Source organism: Lagenorhynchus albirostris, chromosome 6 (genome assembly GCF_949774975.1).
Source record: "Lagenorhynchus albirostris chromosome 6, mLagAlb1.1, whole genome shotgun sequence".
NCBI lineage: Eukaryota > Metazoa > Chordata > Mammalia > Artiodactyla > Delphinidae > Lagenorhynchus > Lagenorhynchus albirostris.
Genome location: NC_083100.1, coordinates 62,284,448 through 62,303,647, shown reverse-complemented (window position 1 = coordinate 62,303,647; position 19,200 = coordinate 62,284,448). Strand labels below are relative to the sequence as shown.

The 19,200-nt window shown below is 36.2% G+C and overlaps 1 protein-coding gene across 3 annotated transcripts in view; it reads left to right on the top strand.

Annotated features, from left to right (window-relative positions):
* UBR3 (ubiquitin protein ligase E3 component n-recognin 3) overlaps positions 1–19,200 on the top strand; it is a 230,900-nt gene that overhangs the window by 23,443 nt on the left and 188,257 nt on the right. For all 3 annotated transcript variants that reach the window (XM_060152671.1, XM_060152670.1, XM_060152669.1), the window contains exon 2: positions 18,384–18,523. In XM_060152671.1, the coding sequence (XP_060008654.1) occupies positions 18,384–18,523 (140 nt within the window). The remainder of the gene's footprint in view (positions 1–18,383; positions 18,524–19,200) is intronic.

Below are 19,200 nucleotides of genomic sequence, written 5' to 3'. Positions count from 1 at the left end.
GTTTCTGCTGTATAACAAAGTGAATCAGCTGTACATATACATATATCCCCATATCTCCTCCCTCTTGCGTCTCCCTCCCACCCTCCCTATCCCACCCCTCTAGGTAGTCACAAAGCACCGAGCTGATCTCCCTGCGCTATGCGGCTGCTTCCCACTGGCTATCTGTTTTACATTTGGTAGTGTATATATGTCCATGCCACTCTCTCACTTCATCCCAGCTTCCCCTTCTCCATGTCCTCAAGTCCATTCTCTACGTCTGCATCTTTATTTGTATCCTGCCCGTAGATTCTTCAGAACCATTTTTTTTTTTTTTTTTTTTTTAGATTCCATGTATATGTGTTAGCATACGGTATGTTTGACAGACTCTAGGTCAATCCACCTCACTACAAATAACTCAATTTCATTTCTTTTTTTTTTTTTAAATTTATTTTTGCTGTGTTGGGTCTTCGTTTCTGTGCGAGGGCTTTCTCTAGTTGTGGCAAGCGGGGGCCACTCTTCATCGCGGTGCGTGGGCCTCTCACTATCATGGCCTCTCTTGTTGCGGAGCACAGGCTCCAGACGCACAGGCTCAGTAGTTGTGGCTCACGGGCCTAGTTGCTCCGCGGCATGTGGGATCCTCCCAGATCAGGGCTCGAACCTGTGTCCCCTGCATTAGCAGGCAGATTCTCAACCACTGCACCACTAGGGAAGCCCCAATTTCATTTCTTTTTATGGCTGAGTAATATTCCATTGTATGTATGTGTCACATCTTCTTTATCCATTCAGTTGTCAGTGGACACTTAGGTTGCTTCCATGTCCTGGCTATTGTAAATAGAGCTGCAATGAACATTGTGATACATGACTCTTTTGAATTATGGTTTTCTTAGGATATATGCCCAGTAGTGGGATTGCTGGGTCGTATGGTAGTTCTATTTTTAGTTTTTTAAGGACCCTCTATACTGTTCTCCATAGTGGCTATATCAATTTACATTCCCACCAACAGTGCAGGAGGGTTCCGTTTTCTCCACACCCTCTCCAGCCTTTATTGTTTGTAGGTTTTTTGATGATGGCCATTCTGACAGGTGTGAGGTGATACCTCATTGTAGTTTTGATTTACATTTCTCTAAAGATTAGTGGTGTTGAGCATCCTTTCATGTGTTTGTTGGCAATCTGTATATCTTCTTGGGAGAAATGTCTATTTAGGTCTTCTGCCCACTTTTGGATTAGGTTGTTTGTTTTGATATTGAGCTGCACAAGCTACTTGTAAATTTTGGAGATTAATCCTTTGTCAGTTGCTTCATTTGCAAATATTTTCTCCCATTCTGAGGGTTGTCTTTTCATCTTGTTTATGGTTTCCTTTGCTGTGCAAAAGCTTTTAAGGTTCATTGGGTCCCATTTGTTTATTTTTGTTTTTATTTCCATTTCTCTAGGAGGTGGGTGCAAAAGGAGCTTGCTGTGATTTATGTCATAGAGTGTTCTGCCTATGTTTTCCTCTAAGAGTTTTATAGTGTCTGGCCTTACATTTAGGTCTTTAATCCATTTTGAGTTTATTTTTGTGTATGGTGTTAGGGAGTGTTCTAATTTCATTCTTATGCCTGTAGATATCCAGTTTTCCCAGCACCACTTATTGAAGAGGCTGTCTTTTCTCCATTATATACTCTTGCCTCCTTTATCAAAAATAAGGTGACCATATGTGCGTGGGTTTATCTCTGGACTTTTTATCCTGTTCCATTGATCTATATTTCTGTTTTTATGCCAGTACCATACTGTCTTGATTACTGTAACTTTGTAGTATCGTCTGAAGTCCGGAAGCCTGATTCGTCCAGGTCCGTTTTTCCTTCTCAAGGTTGCTTTGGCTATTCGGGGTCTTTTGTGTTTCCATACAGATTCTGAAATTTTTTGTTCTAGTTCTGTGAAAAATGCCATTGGCAGTTTGATGGGTATTGCATTGAATCTGCAGATTGCTTTGGGTAGTATAGTCTTTTCACAGTGTTGATTCTTCTAATCCAAGAACATGGTATATCTCTCCATCTGTTTCTATCATCTTTAATTTCTTTCTTCAGTGCCTTACAGTTTTCTGCATACAGGTCTTTTTTCTCCTTAGGTAGGTTTATTCCTAGGTATTTTATTCTTTTTGTTGCTGTGATAAATGGGAGCGTTTCGTTAATTTCTCTTTCAGATTTTTCATCATTAGTGTATAGGAATGCAAGAGATTTCTGTGCATTAATTTTGTATCCTGCTGCTTTACCAAATTCATTGATTAGCTCTAGTAGTTTTCTGGTAGCCTCTTTAGGCTTCTCTATGTATAGTATCATGTCATCTGCAAACAGTGACAGCTTTACTTCTTCTTTTCTGATTTGGATTCCTTGTTTTGCTTTTTCTTCTCTGATTGCTGTGGTTAAAACTTCCAAAACTATGTTGAATAATAGTGGTGAGAGTGGACAATCTTGTCTTCTTCCTGATCTTAGAGGAAATGGTTTCAGTTTTTCACCATTGAGAACGATGTTGGCTGTGTGTTTTTCATGTATGGGCTTTATTACGTTGAGGCAAGTTCCCTCTATGCCTACTTTCTGGAGGGTTTTTATCATAAATGGGTATTGAATTTAATTGAAAGCTTTTTCTGCATCTATTGAGATGATCATATGGTTTTTATTCTTCAGTTTGTTAATATGGTGTATCACATTGATTGATTTGCATATATTGAAGAATCCTTGCATTCCTAGGATAAACCCCACTTGATCATGGTGCATGATCCTTCTAATGTGCTGTTGGATTCTGTTTGCTAGTATTTTGTTGAGGATTTTTACATCTATGTTCATCAGTGATATTGCCCTGTTGTTTCCTTTCTTTGTGACATCTTTGTCTGGTTTTGGTGTCAGGGTGATGGTGACTTCGTAGAATGTTTTTGGGAGTGTTCCTCCCTCTGCTATATTTTGGAAGAGTTTGAGAAGGATAGGTGTTAGTTCTTCTCTAAACGTTTGATAGAATTCACCTGTGAAGCCATCTGGTCCTGGGCTTTTGTTTGTTGGAAGATTTTTAATCACAGTCTCAATTTCAGTGCTTGTGATTGGTCTGTTTAGATTTTCTGTTTCTTCCTGGTTCAGTCTCGGAAGGTTGTGCTTTTCTAAGAATTTGTCCATTTCTTCCAGGTTGTCTATTTTATTGGCATAGAGTTGCTTGTAGTAACGTCTCATGATCCTTTGTATTTCTGTAGTGTCAGTTGTTACTTCTCCTTTTTCATTTCTAATTCTATTGATTTGAGTCTTCTCCATTTTCTTCTTGATGAGTCTGGCTAATGGTTTATCAATTTTGTTTATCTTCTCAAGGAACCAGCTTTCAATTTTATTGATCTTTGCTGTTGTTTCCTTTATTTCTTTTTCATTGATTTCTGATCTGATCTTTAAGATTTCTTTCCTTCTGCTAACTTTGGGGTTTTTTTTGTTGTTTTTTCTCTAATTGCTTTAGGTGTAAGGTTAGGTTGTTTGTTTGAGATGTTTCTTGTTTCTTGAGGTAGGATTGTATTGCTATAAACTTCCCTCTTAGAACTGCTTTTGCTCCATCCCATCAGTTTTGGGTCATTGCGTTTTCACTGTCATTTGTTTCTAGATATTTTTTGATTTCCTCTTTGATTTTTTCAGTGATCTCTTGGTTATTTTGTAGTGTATTGTGTAGCGTCCACGTGTTTGTATTTTTTACAGATTTTTTCCAGTGATTGTTATCTAGTCTCATAGCGTTGTGGTCAAGAAAAGATACTTGATATGATTTCAATTTTCTTAAATTTACCAAGGGTTGAATTGTGCCACAAGATATGATCTATCCTGGAAAATGTTCCATGAGCACTTGAGAAGAAAGTGTATTTTGTTGTTTCTGGATGGAACGTCCTATAAATATCAACTAAGTCCATCTTGTTTAATGTATCATTTAAAGCTTCTGTTCCCTTATTTATTTTCATTTTGTATGATCTGTCCATTGGTGGAAGTAGGGTGTTTAAGTCACCTACTATGATTGTGTTACTGTTGATTTCCCCTTTTATGGCTGTTAGCATTTGCCTTATGTATTGAGGTGCTCGTATGTTGAGTGCATAAATATTTACAGTTGTTATATCTTCTTTTTGGATTGATCCCTTGATCATTATGTAGTGTCCTTGTTTGTCTCTAGTAATAGTCTTTATTTTAAAGTGTATTTCGTATGTTATGAGAATTGCTACTCCAGCTTTCTTTTGATTTCCATTTGCATGGAATATCTTCTTTTATCCCCTCACTTTCAGTCTGTATGTGTCCCTAGGTCTGAAGTGGGTCTCTTGTAAAGACAGCATATATACAGGTCTTGTTTTTGTATCCATTCAGCCAGTCTATGTCTTTTGGTTGGAGCATTTAATCCATTTACATTTAAGGTAGTTATGTATGTTTGTATTACCATTTTCTTAATTGTTTTGGGTTTGTTATTGTAGTTCTTTTCCTTCTCTTGTGTTTCCTGCCTAGAGAAGTTCCTTTAGCATTTGTTTTAAAGCTGGTTTGGTGGTGCTGAATTCCTTTAGCTTTTGCTTATCTGTAAAGGTTGTCGAATCTGAATGAGACCCTTGCTGGGTAGAGTAATCTTGTTGTAGGTTTTTCCCTTTCATCACTTTGAATATGTCCACCACTCACTTCTGGCTTTCAGAGTTTCTGTGGAAATATTAGCTGTTAACCTTATGGGAATTCCCTTATATGTTATTTGTTTTTCCCTTGCTGTTTTGTTTTTTTTTTGCGGTACGCGGGCCTCTCACTCTTATGGCCTCTCCCGTTGCGGAGTACGGGCTCTGGATGCGCAGGCTCAGCGGCCATGTCTCACAGGCCCAGCTGCTCCGTGGCATGTGGAATCTTCATGGACCAGGGCAGGAACCTGTATCCCCTGCATCGGCAGGCGGACTCTCAACCACTGCGCCACCAGGGAACCCCCGCCCATTTTCTAATTGGGTTGTTTGTTTTTTTGGTATTGAGCTGTATGAGCTGTTTGTATATTTTGGAGATTAATCCTTTGTCCGTTGTTTCATTTGCAAATATTTTTTTCCATTCTGAGGGTTGTCTTTTCATCTTGTTTATGGTTTCCTTTGCTGTGCAAAAGCTTTTAAGTTTCATTAGGTCCCATTTGTTTATTTTTGTTTTTATTTTCATTACTCTAGGAGGTGGCTCAGAAAAGATCTTGCTGTGGTTTATGTCAAAGAGTGTTTTTTCTATGTTTTCCTTTAAGAGTTTTATAGTGTCTGGTCTTACATTAAGTCTTTAATCCATTTGGGGTTTATTTTTGTGTATGGTGTTACGTAGTGCTATCACAAGTAATGGACCTGGAACTGTAATTAAAAATCTTCCAAGAAACAAAAGTCCAGGACCAGATGGCTTCATAGGCGAATTCTATCAAACCTTTAGAGAAGGGCTAACACCAGACCTTCTCAAACTCTTCGAAAAAATTGCAGAGGGAGGAATACTCCCAAATTCATTCTACGAAGCCACCATCACCCTGATACCAAAACCAGAAAAAGATATCACAAAAAAAGAAAATTATAGACCAATATCATTGATGAACATAGATGTAAAAACCCTGAACAAAATACTAGCAAACAGAATCCAACAACATATTAAAAAGGTTATACACCATGATCAAGTGGGATTTATCCCAGGGATGCAAGGATTCTTCAGTATACCCAAATCAATCAGTGTGATACACCATGTTAACAAATTAAGGAATAAAAACTATATGATCATCTCAATAGATGTAGGAAAAGCTTTTGACAAAATTCAATACCCATTTATGATAAAAACTCTCCAGAAAATCAGCATAAAGGGAACCTACCTCAACATAATAAAGGCCATATATGACCAACCCACAGCAAACATCATACTCAGTGTTAAAGAACTGAAAGCATTTCCACCAAGATCAGGAACAAGACAAGGATGTCCACTCTCACCACTCTTATTCAACATAGTTTTGGAAGTCCTAGCCACGGCAATCAGAGAAGAAAAAGAAATAAAAGGAATAAAATTGGAAAAGAAGAAGTAAAACTGTTATTGTTTTCAGAAGACATGATACTGTACATAGAAAATCCTGAAGGTGCTACCAGAAAACTACTAGAGCTAATCAATGAATTTGGAATGTTGCAGGATACAAAATTAATGCACAGAAATCTCTTGCATTTCTATACACTAACAACGAAAGATCAGAACGAGAAATTAAGGAAACAATCCCATTTACCATTGCAACAAAAAGAATAAAATACCTAGGAATAAACCTACCTAAGGAGGTGAAAGGCTTGTACTCAGAAAACTATAAAACACTGATGAAAGAAATCAAAGATGACAAAAAGATAGAGAAATATACCATGTTCTTGGATTGGAAGAATCAATATTGTGAAAATGACTATACTACCCAAAGCAATCTACAGATTCAGTGCAATCCCTATCAGACTACCAATGGCATTTTTCACAGAATTAGAACAAAAAACTTTTGCAATTTGTATGGAAACACAAAAGACCCCAAGTAATCAAAGCAATCCTGAGAAAGAAAAAGGGATCTGGGGGAATATTTCACCTCACTTTTTCCTGGCTTGTGAGATTTCTGTTGAGAAATCCACTTGTAGACTTATGGGGGCTCCCTTGTGTGATGATTCACTTTCCTCTTGCAGCTTTCAAATTTCTCTCTCTGTCTTTGACTTTTGATAACTTAGTTATAATATGTCTCAATGAGCCCTTTTTGGACTAAACCTGTTTAGGGACTTCAGGGCCTCAGGAATCTTGATGTCCATTTATTTCCCCAGTTGGGGAAGTTTTCAGCCATTTTATCTTTGAGGAAACTTTTGATCCCCTTCTCTCTTCTCTTTTTGTGATTCCCATAATCCATATATTGATTCTTTAAAAAACTTTTTAATTTATTTTTTAATTTATGGCTGCGCCAGGTCTTAGTTGCGGTGTACAGGATATTCATTGTGGCATGTGGGATTTTTAGTTGCAGCATGTGGGTTCTTAGTTGTGGCATGTGGACTTCTTAGTTGTGGCACGTGAAATCTTAATTGTTACATGCATGCAGGATCTAGTTCCCCAACCAGGGATTGAACCCGGGCCTCCTGCACTGTGAGTGCAGAGTCCTACCCACTCGACCACCAGGGAAGTCCCCACATACTGATTCTTTGTTTTTCCATAAGTCCTTTTGGCTTTCCTCATTCGTTCTCATTTCTTTTTCGTTTTGCTCATCTGACTGTATAATTTCAATTTACTTGTTTTTGAGTTCACTGATTCTTCTGCTTGGTTGAAGTCTCCTGTTGAAGTTTTGTGTTAAATTTTTTAGTTCAGTCATTATATTCGTCAGCTCTAGGATTTCCGTTTATTTTTTAAAGTGGTTTCCATATCTTTTACACTTGTTTTATTCATGTATTTTCACCCTATTTTCAGTTATCTGTGTTTTCTTATAGGTCACAAAACTTCTTTAGGAGTATTATTTTGAATTCCTTGTTGTTCAATTCATAGATCTCCATTTCTTCAGAGTCAGTTATTGGAGCTTTATTAATTTTTTTTGGTGGTTTCAGGTTTAGTTGATTTCTTTGTGATCCTTCTGTCCTTGTGTTGGCATCTGTGCATTTGAGGAGGTGGTCTTCTTAGGTTCACTTTGTCAGGGAGAGACCTCCAGTCAGCCCAGTTTGGGATTCTGGATGGGCCAACTGGTAGTGTACACTAGCAGGCAGCATTTGCTTTCAGCATGTCTAGTGAGGTGGGGCCACTGCCCATGCTTTGAGGTTGGAGTGGCCTGCTGGCTTGGTTCCATAGTTGGATGAATCTACTGGTTAGGCTCCCTGGGTGGGTGGGGCTGCTGGCTTGGATCCATGGTCAAGTGGGGCCACTGTCTGGGCTCCATAATCACCTCTGGTTGTGCAGGGTCACACACTGGGTTCCCTGGCTGGGTGGTGTAGCTGTTTGGACTCTGTGATTGGGTGGGGTCGCAGGCTGGGTTCTTAATCACTGCTGGTTGGGTGGGTCCCAAGGCTGTGCTCCCTGGCCAGATGCCGGTCTGTACTTCCCGTTGGGTCAGATTTTTTGAATTAGCCCTGATTTTGATATTCTCTTTGATTGTTTCTTCAAACCATTGAAAGCTAAGGGAATTACAATATTTCATTATTTTGGCTAGCCTACATCTTCCAGCTTATCTCTTTTATCTGGACACCATATGAGAATTCTTTCTTTGACTGTGGTTTGAGAAAATGTCTTCATAGATATGGTGGAAAAGAGTTCCAGATTAGAAATTAGGCAGTCCTGACTCTAATCTCCCATGGATTATTGGGTCAAATGGATGTGCATTCATACTTTTGGTAGTCCTCATATTTGGTATGTTAATTTGCACTCTCTCCAACAGTACAATCAGAATATCTGTCACTTTATTACCTGGTCAGGACAGTATATCATCAAACTTTTGGTCTTTGCAAATATGATAGGTTCAAAAAAGTTGTCCCAATGTGGTTTTTTTTCGTTTTTGGTCCATGTGTTATTCACAGGTGTGTTATTTAATTTCCAAATTTGGGGAACTTTTTTAGGTATGTCGATTACTGATTTCCAGTTTAATGTGTGGTCTGAGAGCATACTTTATGTAATGTCAGTTTAAAATGCTTCAATTCCACAAAGTTGATAAGATCCATATATCCTTTTTTTGATATTTTCTGCTTGTCGGTATTGCCGTAAATCTCTGGTCTGGTCTAATTTCAGTTCCAGTGATAAGACTGGATCCATTGTGTGTTTAGGCAGTCATGTCTTATTGAGGGAGTGTAGTAGTCTACTCACTGCCATAACATATTACCACAGCCTTGGGCGCTTAAACAACAGAAATTTATTTCTGGAGGCTGGATCAAGGTGCTGGCGGGTTTGGTTTCTCCCGAGGTCTCACTCCTTGGCCTGCAGATGACCACCTTCTCTCTGTACACCTGGTGTCTCTTTCTCTTCTTATAAGGACACCAGTCCTATTGGACTAGGGCCCCACCCTGTGATTTCATTTAATTACCTTCTCAAAGGTCCTGTTTCCAAATACAGTCACACTGGGAATTAGGACTTCAATGTATGAATGTTAGGAGGCCTCAATTGAGTTCTTAATAACAGGAGGGGCATGGAGAGTGGGTATATGTGTTGGAAATATTTGTCTTGTGCTAATCCTATGCAATGTAGTCAATGTATATGTTGATAAATGTATACAATGATTATTTGGAAATACTATCTGTATGTTTAAGTTAATTATATGATTCTGAGTTGATAATATCTGCTTCCTTCTTAAAAATCTAAAATGAAATGAGACATTTTATGAGCAGTGGAATGAGCATCCAACTGTTGTAGGGTGTAGTGTTCTGTTAGGTCTAATTGGTTGATAGTATTTTTAGTAGTTATCTATTTCTGTGTAACGAATCACTCCCAAACTGAGCAGCTTAAAATGACAAACATTTCTTATTTTATACTTTTTGTATGCCAAGGATTCTGAAGTGGCTTAGGTGTGTGGTTATGGCATAGTGTCTCTCAAGAGGTTGTAGTCAAGATCTTGGCTGGGGTTACAGTCTTCTGAACGCTTCTTGGAATGGGAGGATCCACTTCTAAGATGGGTCACCCACATGGCTGTTAATAGGAGGGTCAGTTTCTCAAAATGTGGGCTTATCATAGGGCTGCTTATTAGATTTACTTTCATTTTTTGTGCAGATGTGATGACAATGAATTTTCCTAAATTTTTTCTGAAAAGTTTTTATTTCTCAGTTTAGAAAGTTATTTTGTGTTAAGAATTCTGGATTTGCAGATTTGTTTTCTTTTAGCACTTTAAATGTGTCTCTCCGTTGTGTTCTGGATTGTGTGATTTCTGATGAAAAGTCTGCTATCTTTTGTATCTTGGTTGCTCTGTACATAATGGATCGTTTTCTGGTTGCTTTGAAGATTTTCTTGTTGTCACTGATTTCAGCAATTTGATTATGATGTGACTTGGTATGGCTTAAAAAAAGTGTCTTATGCTTGGGGTTTGATAAGTTCTTACATGTGTGATTTTATGGTTTTCAACAAATTTGGAAAAATTTTGGCCATTCTTCACGTTTGTTCTGTCTCCCCTTTTTGGGATTCCAATATAATACAATATTGCTTGTTATTATCCCACACCTCACAAAGACTCTGTTCTTTTTCTCAGTCTCCATGCTTTATTTTGTATAGTTTCTTATTGCTTTGTAAGTAAATTACTGATCTTTTCTTTCTTGTGTCTAATCTACTGTTGTCCCATCAGGTATATATTTTTTGTTTCTAATGTTGTATTTTTCATCTATAGAAGTTTGATATGGGTCTTATTTATTTATTATCATGGTGTAAGGTGTGAGGAGATTCTCCCCTGCCACCCCAAAACTGGCTGGTTATTCATTTATCTCAGTACCATTTCTCTGAATGAGCCATGTTTCCTCATAGATTTGAAATCTGCCTTTGTCATAAATTAAATTCCACATATATTTGATTCTGTTTGTGGACTCACAGCAATTAATCTGTCCATTGATAACGTCTTTTCATGTACCATTACCACATTGTTTTCTTTCTGCCTTCAAGCATTTAATTTATAATTTATTTATTATCTTAAAAGTTAAATACATTGAGTCTTTAATTTTGCTTTCAAATCTTCTGATCTTATATGCCTTCTCTAATTGAATTTAGAACTTTTAGTTTTCATAAATATTTTACTTTTACTTTTCTAGTACTTTAGGCCCCAATAAATAATATTAAACTTACATAGATGGAATTTAAAATGTTTCCTTTTGTTTCTTAACTATTCACGTAATCTAACAGTTTTAGACATGAGATGAATCTGTACCTTAATCAAGCCATACATATTAAAGATGTAGAAATGTATATCTAGAGAAATGGTATAAGTACACATATAGGTGAATTTCTGTCCCAACTTCCACTTGGTTTACTTTATAGTTTATTTAATTGCATTTATCATTAACGTCTACTCTCTAGAATGTAAGCTCCCTAAAAGCTAGATAACAAGACTTTTTTTTAAACACTTTTTTCTTTTTTAAAAAAAATATTTATTTATTCATTCATTCATTCATTCTGTGCTGGGTCTTAGTTGTGGCATGTGGGATCTTAGTTGTGGCATGCGGACTTCTTAGTTGTGGCATGTGGGCTTCTTAGTTGCAGCATGTGGACTCTTAGTTGTAGCATGCATGTGGGATCTAGTTCCCTGACCAGGGATCGAACCCGGGTCCCCTGCATTGGGAGCGTGGAGTCTTACCCACCGGACCACCAGGGAAGTTCCAACAACACTGTTTTGATTATTTTAACTTCAAAATAAGTTAATACCTGATAAAACTATTCTACTTTCATTACACTTATTTTACAGAATTTTCTTAGCTATTCTTAATTTTCTGTTGGAACTTCAGAATCATCTTGTTTGTTCCTTACTGATATTTTTTCTGAGGTCATATTAAATACATAGATTAGTTAGATACAATATATCTTTACGATATGCCTTTTGTGATCTTCAGGAGTCTTTTAACAATTTTATTGGTTAGGTGTGTCATTTAGTGTTTCTGATACTTCCCTATCTGTAAAATGAAGAGAAGAGAATATTTCAGGGGCTTTTTTAAAAATATAAATTTATTTATTTGTTTTTATTTTTGGCTGTGTTGGGTCTTCGTTGCTGCACATGGGCTTTCTCTAGTTGAGGCAAGCAGGAGCTACTCTTCGTTGCGGTGCGTGGGCTTCTCATTGCAGAGCATGAGTTGTAGAGTGCAGGCTCAGTAGTTGTGGTGCATGGTCTTAGTCGCTCCGCGGCATGTGGGATCTTCCCAGGCCAGGGATCGAACCCACATCCCCTGCATTGGCAGGTGGATTCTTAACCACTGTGCCACCAGGGAAGCCGCTATTTCAGGGGCTTTTAATTTGGGACGCATAACTCTCCAGAGATCTCTATGAATTACCTTGAATTATATGCAAAATCATGTATTTGTATGTAATTTGTGCTAAGTTGGGAATGTAATGTACATGCCACAGTCTAATTTTTAGGGGAGCTTATTTCAGATGCTTCTCTAATTTTTGAAATGTGTGGTTGAGTTATTTGAGTTGGCTTCTCCTTGCCTTTCTGCCCCCAACCAAGTCTCAGTAATTTGGAAATGGATGACCAGAATGCTCTGGTCGTTTTTCTTTCCTCCCTTCTCTGTTCTTCTCATCCTATCCCTTTCCCTCCTGTCCTATTCTGCCCGCTCTCTTTTTCTCAGCATACAAGAACTCTGCTTTTAGTCATTTAAATTTGGTATCAGTGGAATCACAAGGAGGGTTTCTGGAGTGCTGGTAATATTATGTGGCTTGGTCTGATTGGTGCCTGCATGGGTGTGTTCAGTTTGTGACACTTCATTGAGCTGCACACTTAGCTTTTGAGCAATCTTCTGTCAGTTATATGTCAATGAAAAATTTTTAAAAAGTTGAGGTAAAATTAAATTTGGAGAGATTATTTTATCAACTGTTTCTATACTTCTATTTGACCATTCTATTTATTTCCATAGCATCCTGTTTCTTTAAGAAATATTTAGCCTTCTTACTCATTCAAAACCATTGGATTCCTTGAGGAAAATATCTGTGACCTGTGAACTGCAAATGCAAACACATTACTTCCTGCCATTTTTCCTTTGGAACCATACCAGTTGTCTAAAAAGCCCTTTTGCTGTTCGCTTGGGGAGAGATCTTTAGTACCTGATTATATGCAGTTGCATTTGTCATACCTCTTGACAATATGTTCTACCCACAGAGCTTTGCATGCCTAGCATAGCTCCTTCATTTCATTTGGTCTGTAGCCCAAATATCACCTCTTCAGAAAGGCCTTCCCTGACAAACCGAATTTAAAGGCACCTAATGGCTGCGTTCTATAAATAATGCTGTGATATTATTTTTGTAGAGCGTATTTTTCATATTTATATTTTTGTTTCTCTCTCCTCTGCCCTGCCCTCTTTCCCTCCCCCCTCCCCCCTCCTCCAGTAGAAAGTTACCTCCATGAGAGCAAGGCCTCTATTCCTAAGGCCTAAGTGCCAGGCATATAGTGGTTCTTAAAATCATATTTGAAAATCTGGGATTATTAAATGGGTTTCTGTTTTTCCTTTAATTGGACGCCCTTGAAATCATTTTTGGAGTTCTACTATTAGATTAAATCTTTGTTTCACCAAGCCTTTATTGAGCACTTGCTATGTAATATGTAAGATGCTTTAGTTCCCCACACTATTTTCTCAGCGTGAAATACAAAAACCAGTTTTGTTTGTTGATCTTATAGTATCTTATAGTTACTCTTGTAAACTCAGTCCCTAGGTTGCTTAGGCCATTCTTGCTGCTCCTTCAGCTTAGTTCCAGGTTGAATTGTCACTCCTTGAACCCACTGCACACTGTTCAAATGCTCTTCACTCTCTGTCCAGTAGCTCTTTTTGAATTAATTTCTTTCCTACACAGAAAGTGTCTAAGAGAGCTTTCTGTGCCCTCCTTTATCTAATCTTTTCTCTCTTCCTGCTTTTTCATTGTATCCTTTAGTCTTTGTGCCCCAGTATGTCTTCCCTTTCTTCTCTTCTGGCTTTCCTTTTTCTTTCCTTCACATTCATGCTTGTAAGCACTTCAGTTAAATTATCTTAGATCACCACAGGTTTCACAGAGCCGATTCTTTTTTTTTTAATCTTTAAAGGTTTTTAAAATAGAGTAGGATTTTAAAAATTTCTTTGATTTTACTTAGATTTTGTGTACCCCATCTGAAAGAAGTTCTTAAGTTTCTATTTCCCTTTAAATAAAGATTTGGACTTTAAGGTGTAATACTTTCTAATTTTTTTCGTTATATGATAAATATGAAAATGATATTTGGATGGGACACACAGACAACTGAAGAGGCTGCCCAGACCCTCCTGGTCTGTCAGCCTGAGGACTGATGAAATCCATGTCTCTACACTGTAATCTATTGACCTGATGTTTGGAAGCTCTTTCGTAAGAGTAGATAGACTTCAGTAGTATGTGAACACTTGGTTTTATTTTTTTTGGTTGTGTATATTTTTCTTTTTTAAAAAAATTATTTATTTATTTATTTATTCATTCATTCATTCGTTCTGCACCAGGTCTTGGTTGTGGCACTTGGGATCTTCATTGCAGCATGCAGCCTTCTTAGTTGTGGCATGCAGACGCTTAGTTGAGGCATGCGGACTTCTTACTTGAGGCATGCGGACTTCTTAGTTGCGGCATGCATGCAGGATCTAGTTCCCTGACCAAGTATCGAACCTGGGCCCCCTGCATTGGAAGTGCAGAGTCTTACCCACTGGACCACCTGTGTATATTTTTCTTAAGAAAGAGTTATAACTTTCATTAGATTCTCAAAGGTGTCCATGAGTCAAAAAAGGTTAAGAGTTAATGTTCAAACTGTGGAACTAAAGCCAAATGAATGGCATAACTTATTGTTTTTGGAGTAAATTTTTTTTGTTTTGATTACACAGTTTTACATATATTTGCCATGCAAAATTCAAACATTGTAGGTAGAATTAATGTAGAAAGTAAAAGTATGCTATAACCCAGTTTCAGTTAATTTCCACAAAATTTGGTGTACATTTCTCTAAATATTTTTCTCCTTACATATATTATTTTTTTCTATTCTTTCTCCAAAATATATATGTGTGTGTGTGTGTGTGTGTGTGTGTGTGTGTGTGTGTGTGTGTGTATATATGCGCTATGTAATTCTTTTCTCCCTTATTTTGGATATAATTCTATTTCAGTACTTGTTGATCTCCCTCATTCTTTTTAATAAATGCAAAGTATTTTATTGATCTACTCTAATTTGGTTAATCTTTATTCTGTTACTGAACACGTAAGTTGTTTCTAACTTTTTTGCATTGCAAACTGTGGTACAGTGAATATATCTGTAGATATATCTTGCAAATTTAGGATTATTTCTGTATAATAAATTACTAGAAATAGAAATGCTAAGCTAGGGTTATGAACACATTAAGTTTTAGTAGATATTGTCAAAATGACACCCAAAACTGGATCTATTTACACTTCCATGTGTATGATAACAAATTTCTGAACATGCTTTCCAACAATGAATTAGTAAAGTGAATTTTCCCTAACCTGCAAGATGAAAAAACATGTTTGTGTTACCAAAAATTTCAACCATGCACAAAGGTAGAGACAGCAGAACATTCAACCTCCATATACCCATCATTGGACTCAATGTTTATCAAGATTTTTGCCACATTTGCCTCATTTGCCCTTTTTTCTCTTTTGCTAAAGTATTTTCAAACAAATCCCAAACATTGTGTGACACGCTTCAGTATTCATCTTTAAAAAATATGAATATTTCCTTCCTTTTAAAAAATTTTTAATTTTTTAGTACAGAAAATTGCAGACATATAAAAGCAATGAGTATAACCCAACTGATATGACATTTTATTAGGAAAAAACTCCTTTGGTGCTATTTATTTATTTAGTTTCTTGGCTGTGTTGGGTCTTTTCTAGTGTGGTGAGCAGGGGCTACTCTTTGTTGCGGGGCGTGGGCTTCTCATTGTGGTGGTTTCTCTTGTTGCAGAGCACGGGCTCTAGGCTCGTGGGCTTCAGTAGTTGTGGCACATGGGCTCAGTAGTTGTAGCTTGCGGGCTCTAGAGTGCAGGCTCAGTAGTTGTGGCGCATGGGCTTAGTTGCTCCGTGGCATGTAGGATCTTCCTGGACCAGGGCTCGAACCTGTGTCACCTGCATTGGCAGGCGGGTTCTTAACCACTGCGCCACGAGGGAAGTCCCGTTTGGTGATGTTTTTTAAGGACCAGTTAAAGCTACATTCTTTTGATTTGGTGCCTTAAAAATCTGAAGGGAGTGGTACTTTTCTGGCTTTGATATTGCCCCACATTCTGCTTAATGAGTGTAATATAAGAAAACCCCTTATCAGTCTCCCAGTTTCTACAATTAACAACTCAAGCTGGGCTTGGTATACTCCCAGTTACTTCCCTTCACCCAACCAGATTATTCTGAAGCAAGTCGCATACATTGTAGCATTTTATTCATAAATATTTATATAGATACATGTAAAAGACAAGACTTTCCTATTCAATGATAACCACAATGTTGTTGTCATACCTACACAAGATAATTCCTTAATATTATCAAATATCCGCAAACATTTTCTTACGTAATCACAGTGCCATTATCTTACCTAATAAAACCATGTAACGAACTAGTACCCAGTTCTTAATTGGACTTCCCCTGTTGTCTAAAAAATGCCTGTTTCAAGTTGGTTTGTTAGAATCAGTAAACACATAGTTATTGGGTTTCTCAGGCCTCTTTAATAAGTGATCCTTCTACCTCCTTTTTCTCCCTGCCACTGACAGGTTGCAGAAACGGAGTCAGTTGTCCTGTATAATGGTCTACATTCATGATTTGTCTATTTATTTATTTTTGCGGTGTCATTTAACTTGTTCCTTTATCTCTTATGTTTCCTATAAATGGAAGTTAGCTCTAGAGACTTGGTGTCATTCAAGGTCATCTTGTTTGGTAAAAACTCTTTGTAAATGGTGCTCTGTACTTCACAAGCATCATAGCATCTGATTTTTTCTCACTTCTAATGATACTGAGATTGATAAGGATGTAACAGTCTGATCTCTAAGTGGAAAATTTCCCCTCAAGCCTTCCTTTAATGGCTCCATTGCATGGGTCAGTTATTTTAGTAGGTATCACAAAATGGTGATTCTCTATTTATTCATTTTTTATTTTAATAAACTTCATTTCTTTGATTATTAGAGAACTTGAGCATCTTTTCATATGTTTCTTAGCCATTCACTTTTTTGGTGAATTGTTTATGACTTTGGCTGATTTTTCTATTGAATTATTTTCTTTTTTAATCCATTTTTCTAGAGTCAAAAATCATAGATATTAATCTTTCATCTGTTTTATCTATTGTAAATATTTTTTGGTAACACAATAATTGTTTTCTGCATAGAAACTTTTGATTTATGTAGCCAATTTTTATCTTTCTTTTATGACTTTTGGTTTCAAATCTTACTTATTAGACTTCTGTTCTTTGAGATAATATAGGGGAATAGTTCATTTTCTTACTAGTAATTTTTTTCACATTTGATTTTTGATCTGTATGGAATATATAATAGTTTGTATATGGTGTAAGATAAGGATCAAATTTATCTCCTGCATGGAATCAATTGTCCTATAGCAATTTATTGAAAGTCTTCTACCCCCCCCCCGCCCCCCACATTGATTAACATAGTCATTACATAGTCTATTTCTAGACTCCATTGTGGTCCATTGATGTTATCACATTACCACAGATTTTACTTTAATTTTAAAAAATCTTTATTGGAGTATAGTTGATTTACAATGTTGTGTTAGTTTCTGCTGTACAGCAAAGTGAATCAGTTATACATATACATATATCTACTCTTTTTTAGATTATCTTCCCATATAGGTCATTATAGAGAGATTACTACAGATCTTAAATTATGTTAGCTTTATACTATGTTTTAAAGTCTAGGTCACTGTCATTAATTTTTTTTTAAAGTTTTATATATTTTTTTAACATATATATTCTTCCATTTGAACTTTAGAATTAGTTTGTGATTAGTCCCATTGGGATTTAAATCCAATGTCATTAAGTTTGGTGGAAGTGACATTTTTTAGAAAAATAAAAGTTTTTTCCACTTGAGAATGTAGTTTTTCTCTATTCAGATCTCTTACGTTTTTCAGCTAAAATAGTTTCTCCACCCATTGTAATAAGTTTCTTTCTAGGTATGTTGTATGTTTAGTGTGGTTATTTTGTGTTTGGTCACAAAATACCTTATTAGTGACTATTTGGATTGTGAACATAGAATAGTTTATTTCATTTTTGCTCAAATATTCCAACCATACTTTAAAATAAGTATAAATAAGATTAGAAGGAATGTGCATACTTAAGTGTATAAATTTTTCAAATAAACTTTAAGTATTGATATTACTTATCTATTCATTAATGCAATAAGTTCGAAACAGTTAAGGAATAGAAAATGCAAATTCTTGGGAATGATCAGTTTGTACTTAATGGTTTATGAAGGGTAAAAGTAATAAAGTAATACTTGCAAGTAATAAATTGTAGTTAAAAAATATAAACTCTGTAATGAGATTTTGTTTTTGTATTCTAATTGGAATCTAACTAGAATGGTCTTTTATTAGGAAGAAATCTTCCTAAGTGCCAGTTTTTATTTAAAGACCAATTAAAACTATATTCTTAAAAAAAAAAAAAAAAAACTATATTCTTTTAACTTGGTGCCTTAAAAATCATAAAAGTAATACATTGGCTTTGATATTGGCCCACATTCTGTTTATGGATATTGTAAATAGAAGTAATAGATTTCTTAGCCATTAATTCTTTTCTTTTTCATATTACAGGTTTTGCAAAAGGCATCAAATTAAATCAAGTTCAAATATTCCCTGTGTCCCCAAAGACTTACTGATGATGTCTGAATTTGTTCTTCCAAGATTTATTTTTTGTCTTATTCAGTACTTAAGAGAAGGCTATAATGAACCAGGTATGTTTAATCCACTTTTCATTAGTACTCTTTTTAAGTTCTCAGCAAAGTTTAGCACTAATTATGAGGTGAATTTTTTCAGATACCATTTTTTTGCTTAACATTTTTTATGTGATGACTATGAAATACAGAGACTAAATAAAAACATACTAAATATCAATTATATAACCTCATCGATACTTGTAGGCACAGTTTGGCAGTCTCTGCTGCTGGGATCGTAAATGTTTCTGATCAAACTTATTTGGCCTTTTGCAGATGAGGAAATAATTATTTTATGGAGTTAAAGTGACTTTATTTGTGATTCTGTTATAATAGAGCATAATTAAGAAGTCCTGGAAATGTTTGACTTTAACTTAGATTTTTAGAAGATAAAAATTTCACCAATATCTTTCCCTCCCCCTCTCTCCCCCTCTTTTTTGTAGAGGTCTATACATTTTTATTCCCCTCCATATATAATAACTTATGAGAGGGTCAAATTGCTCACTCCCACATTGCCGGTAGAATGCATGGGCGTAAGCATCCTAATAGTATTAAAAAGAGAAAAGAAACATGCAAATTACAGATATTCTTCTTACCTTTTAAGATTTAGTCACAATCTTGATTAATATGCATTAGTTAAATATTTGTATTTAGATAACATTTATTAAAGTTCTCAGTCTGACATTGTGAATTACAGA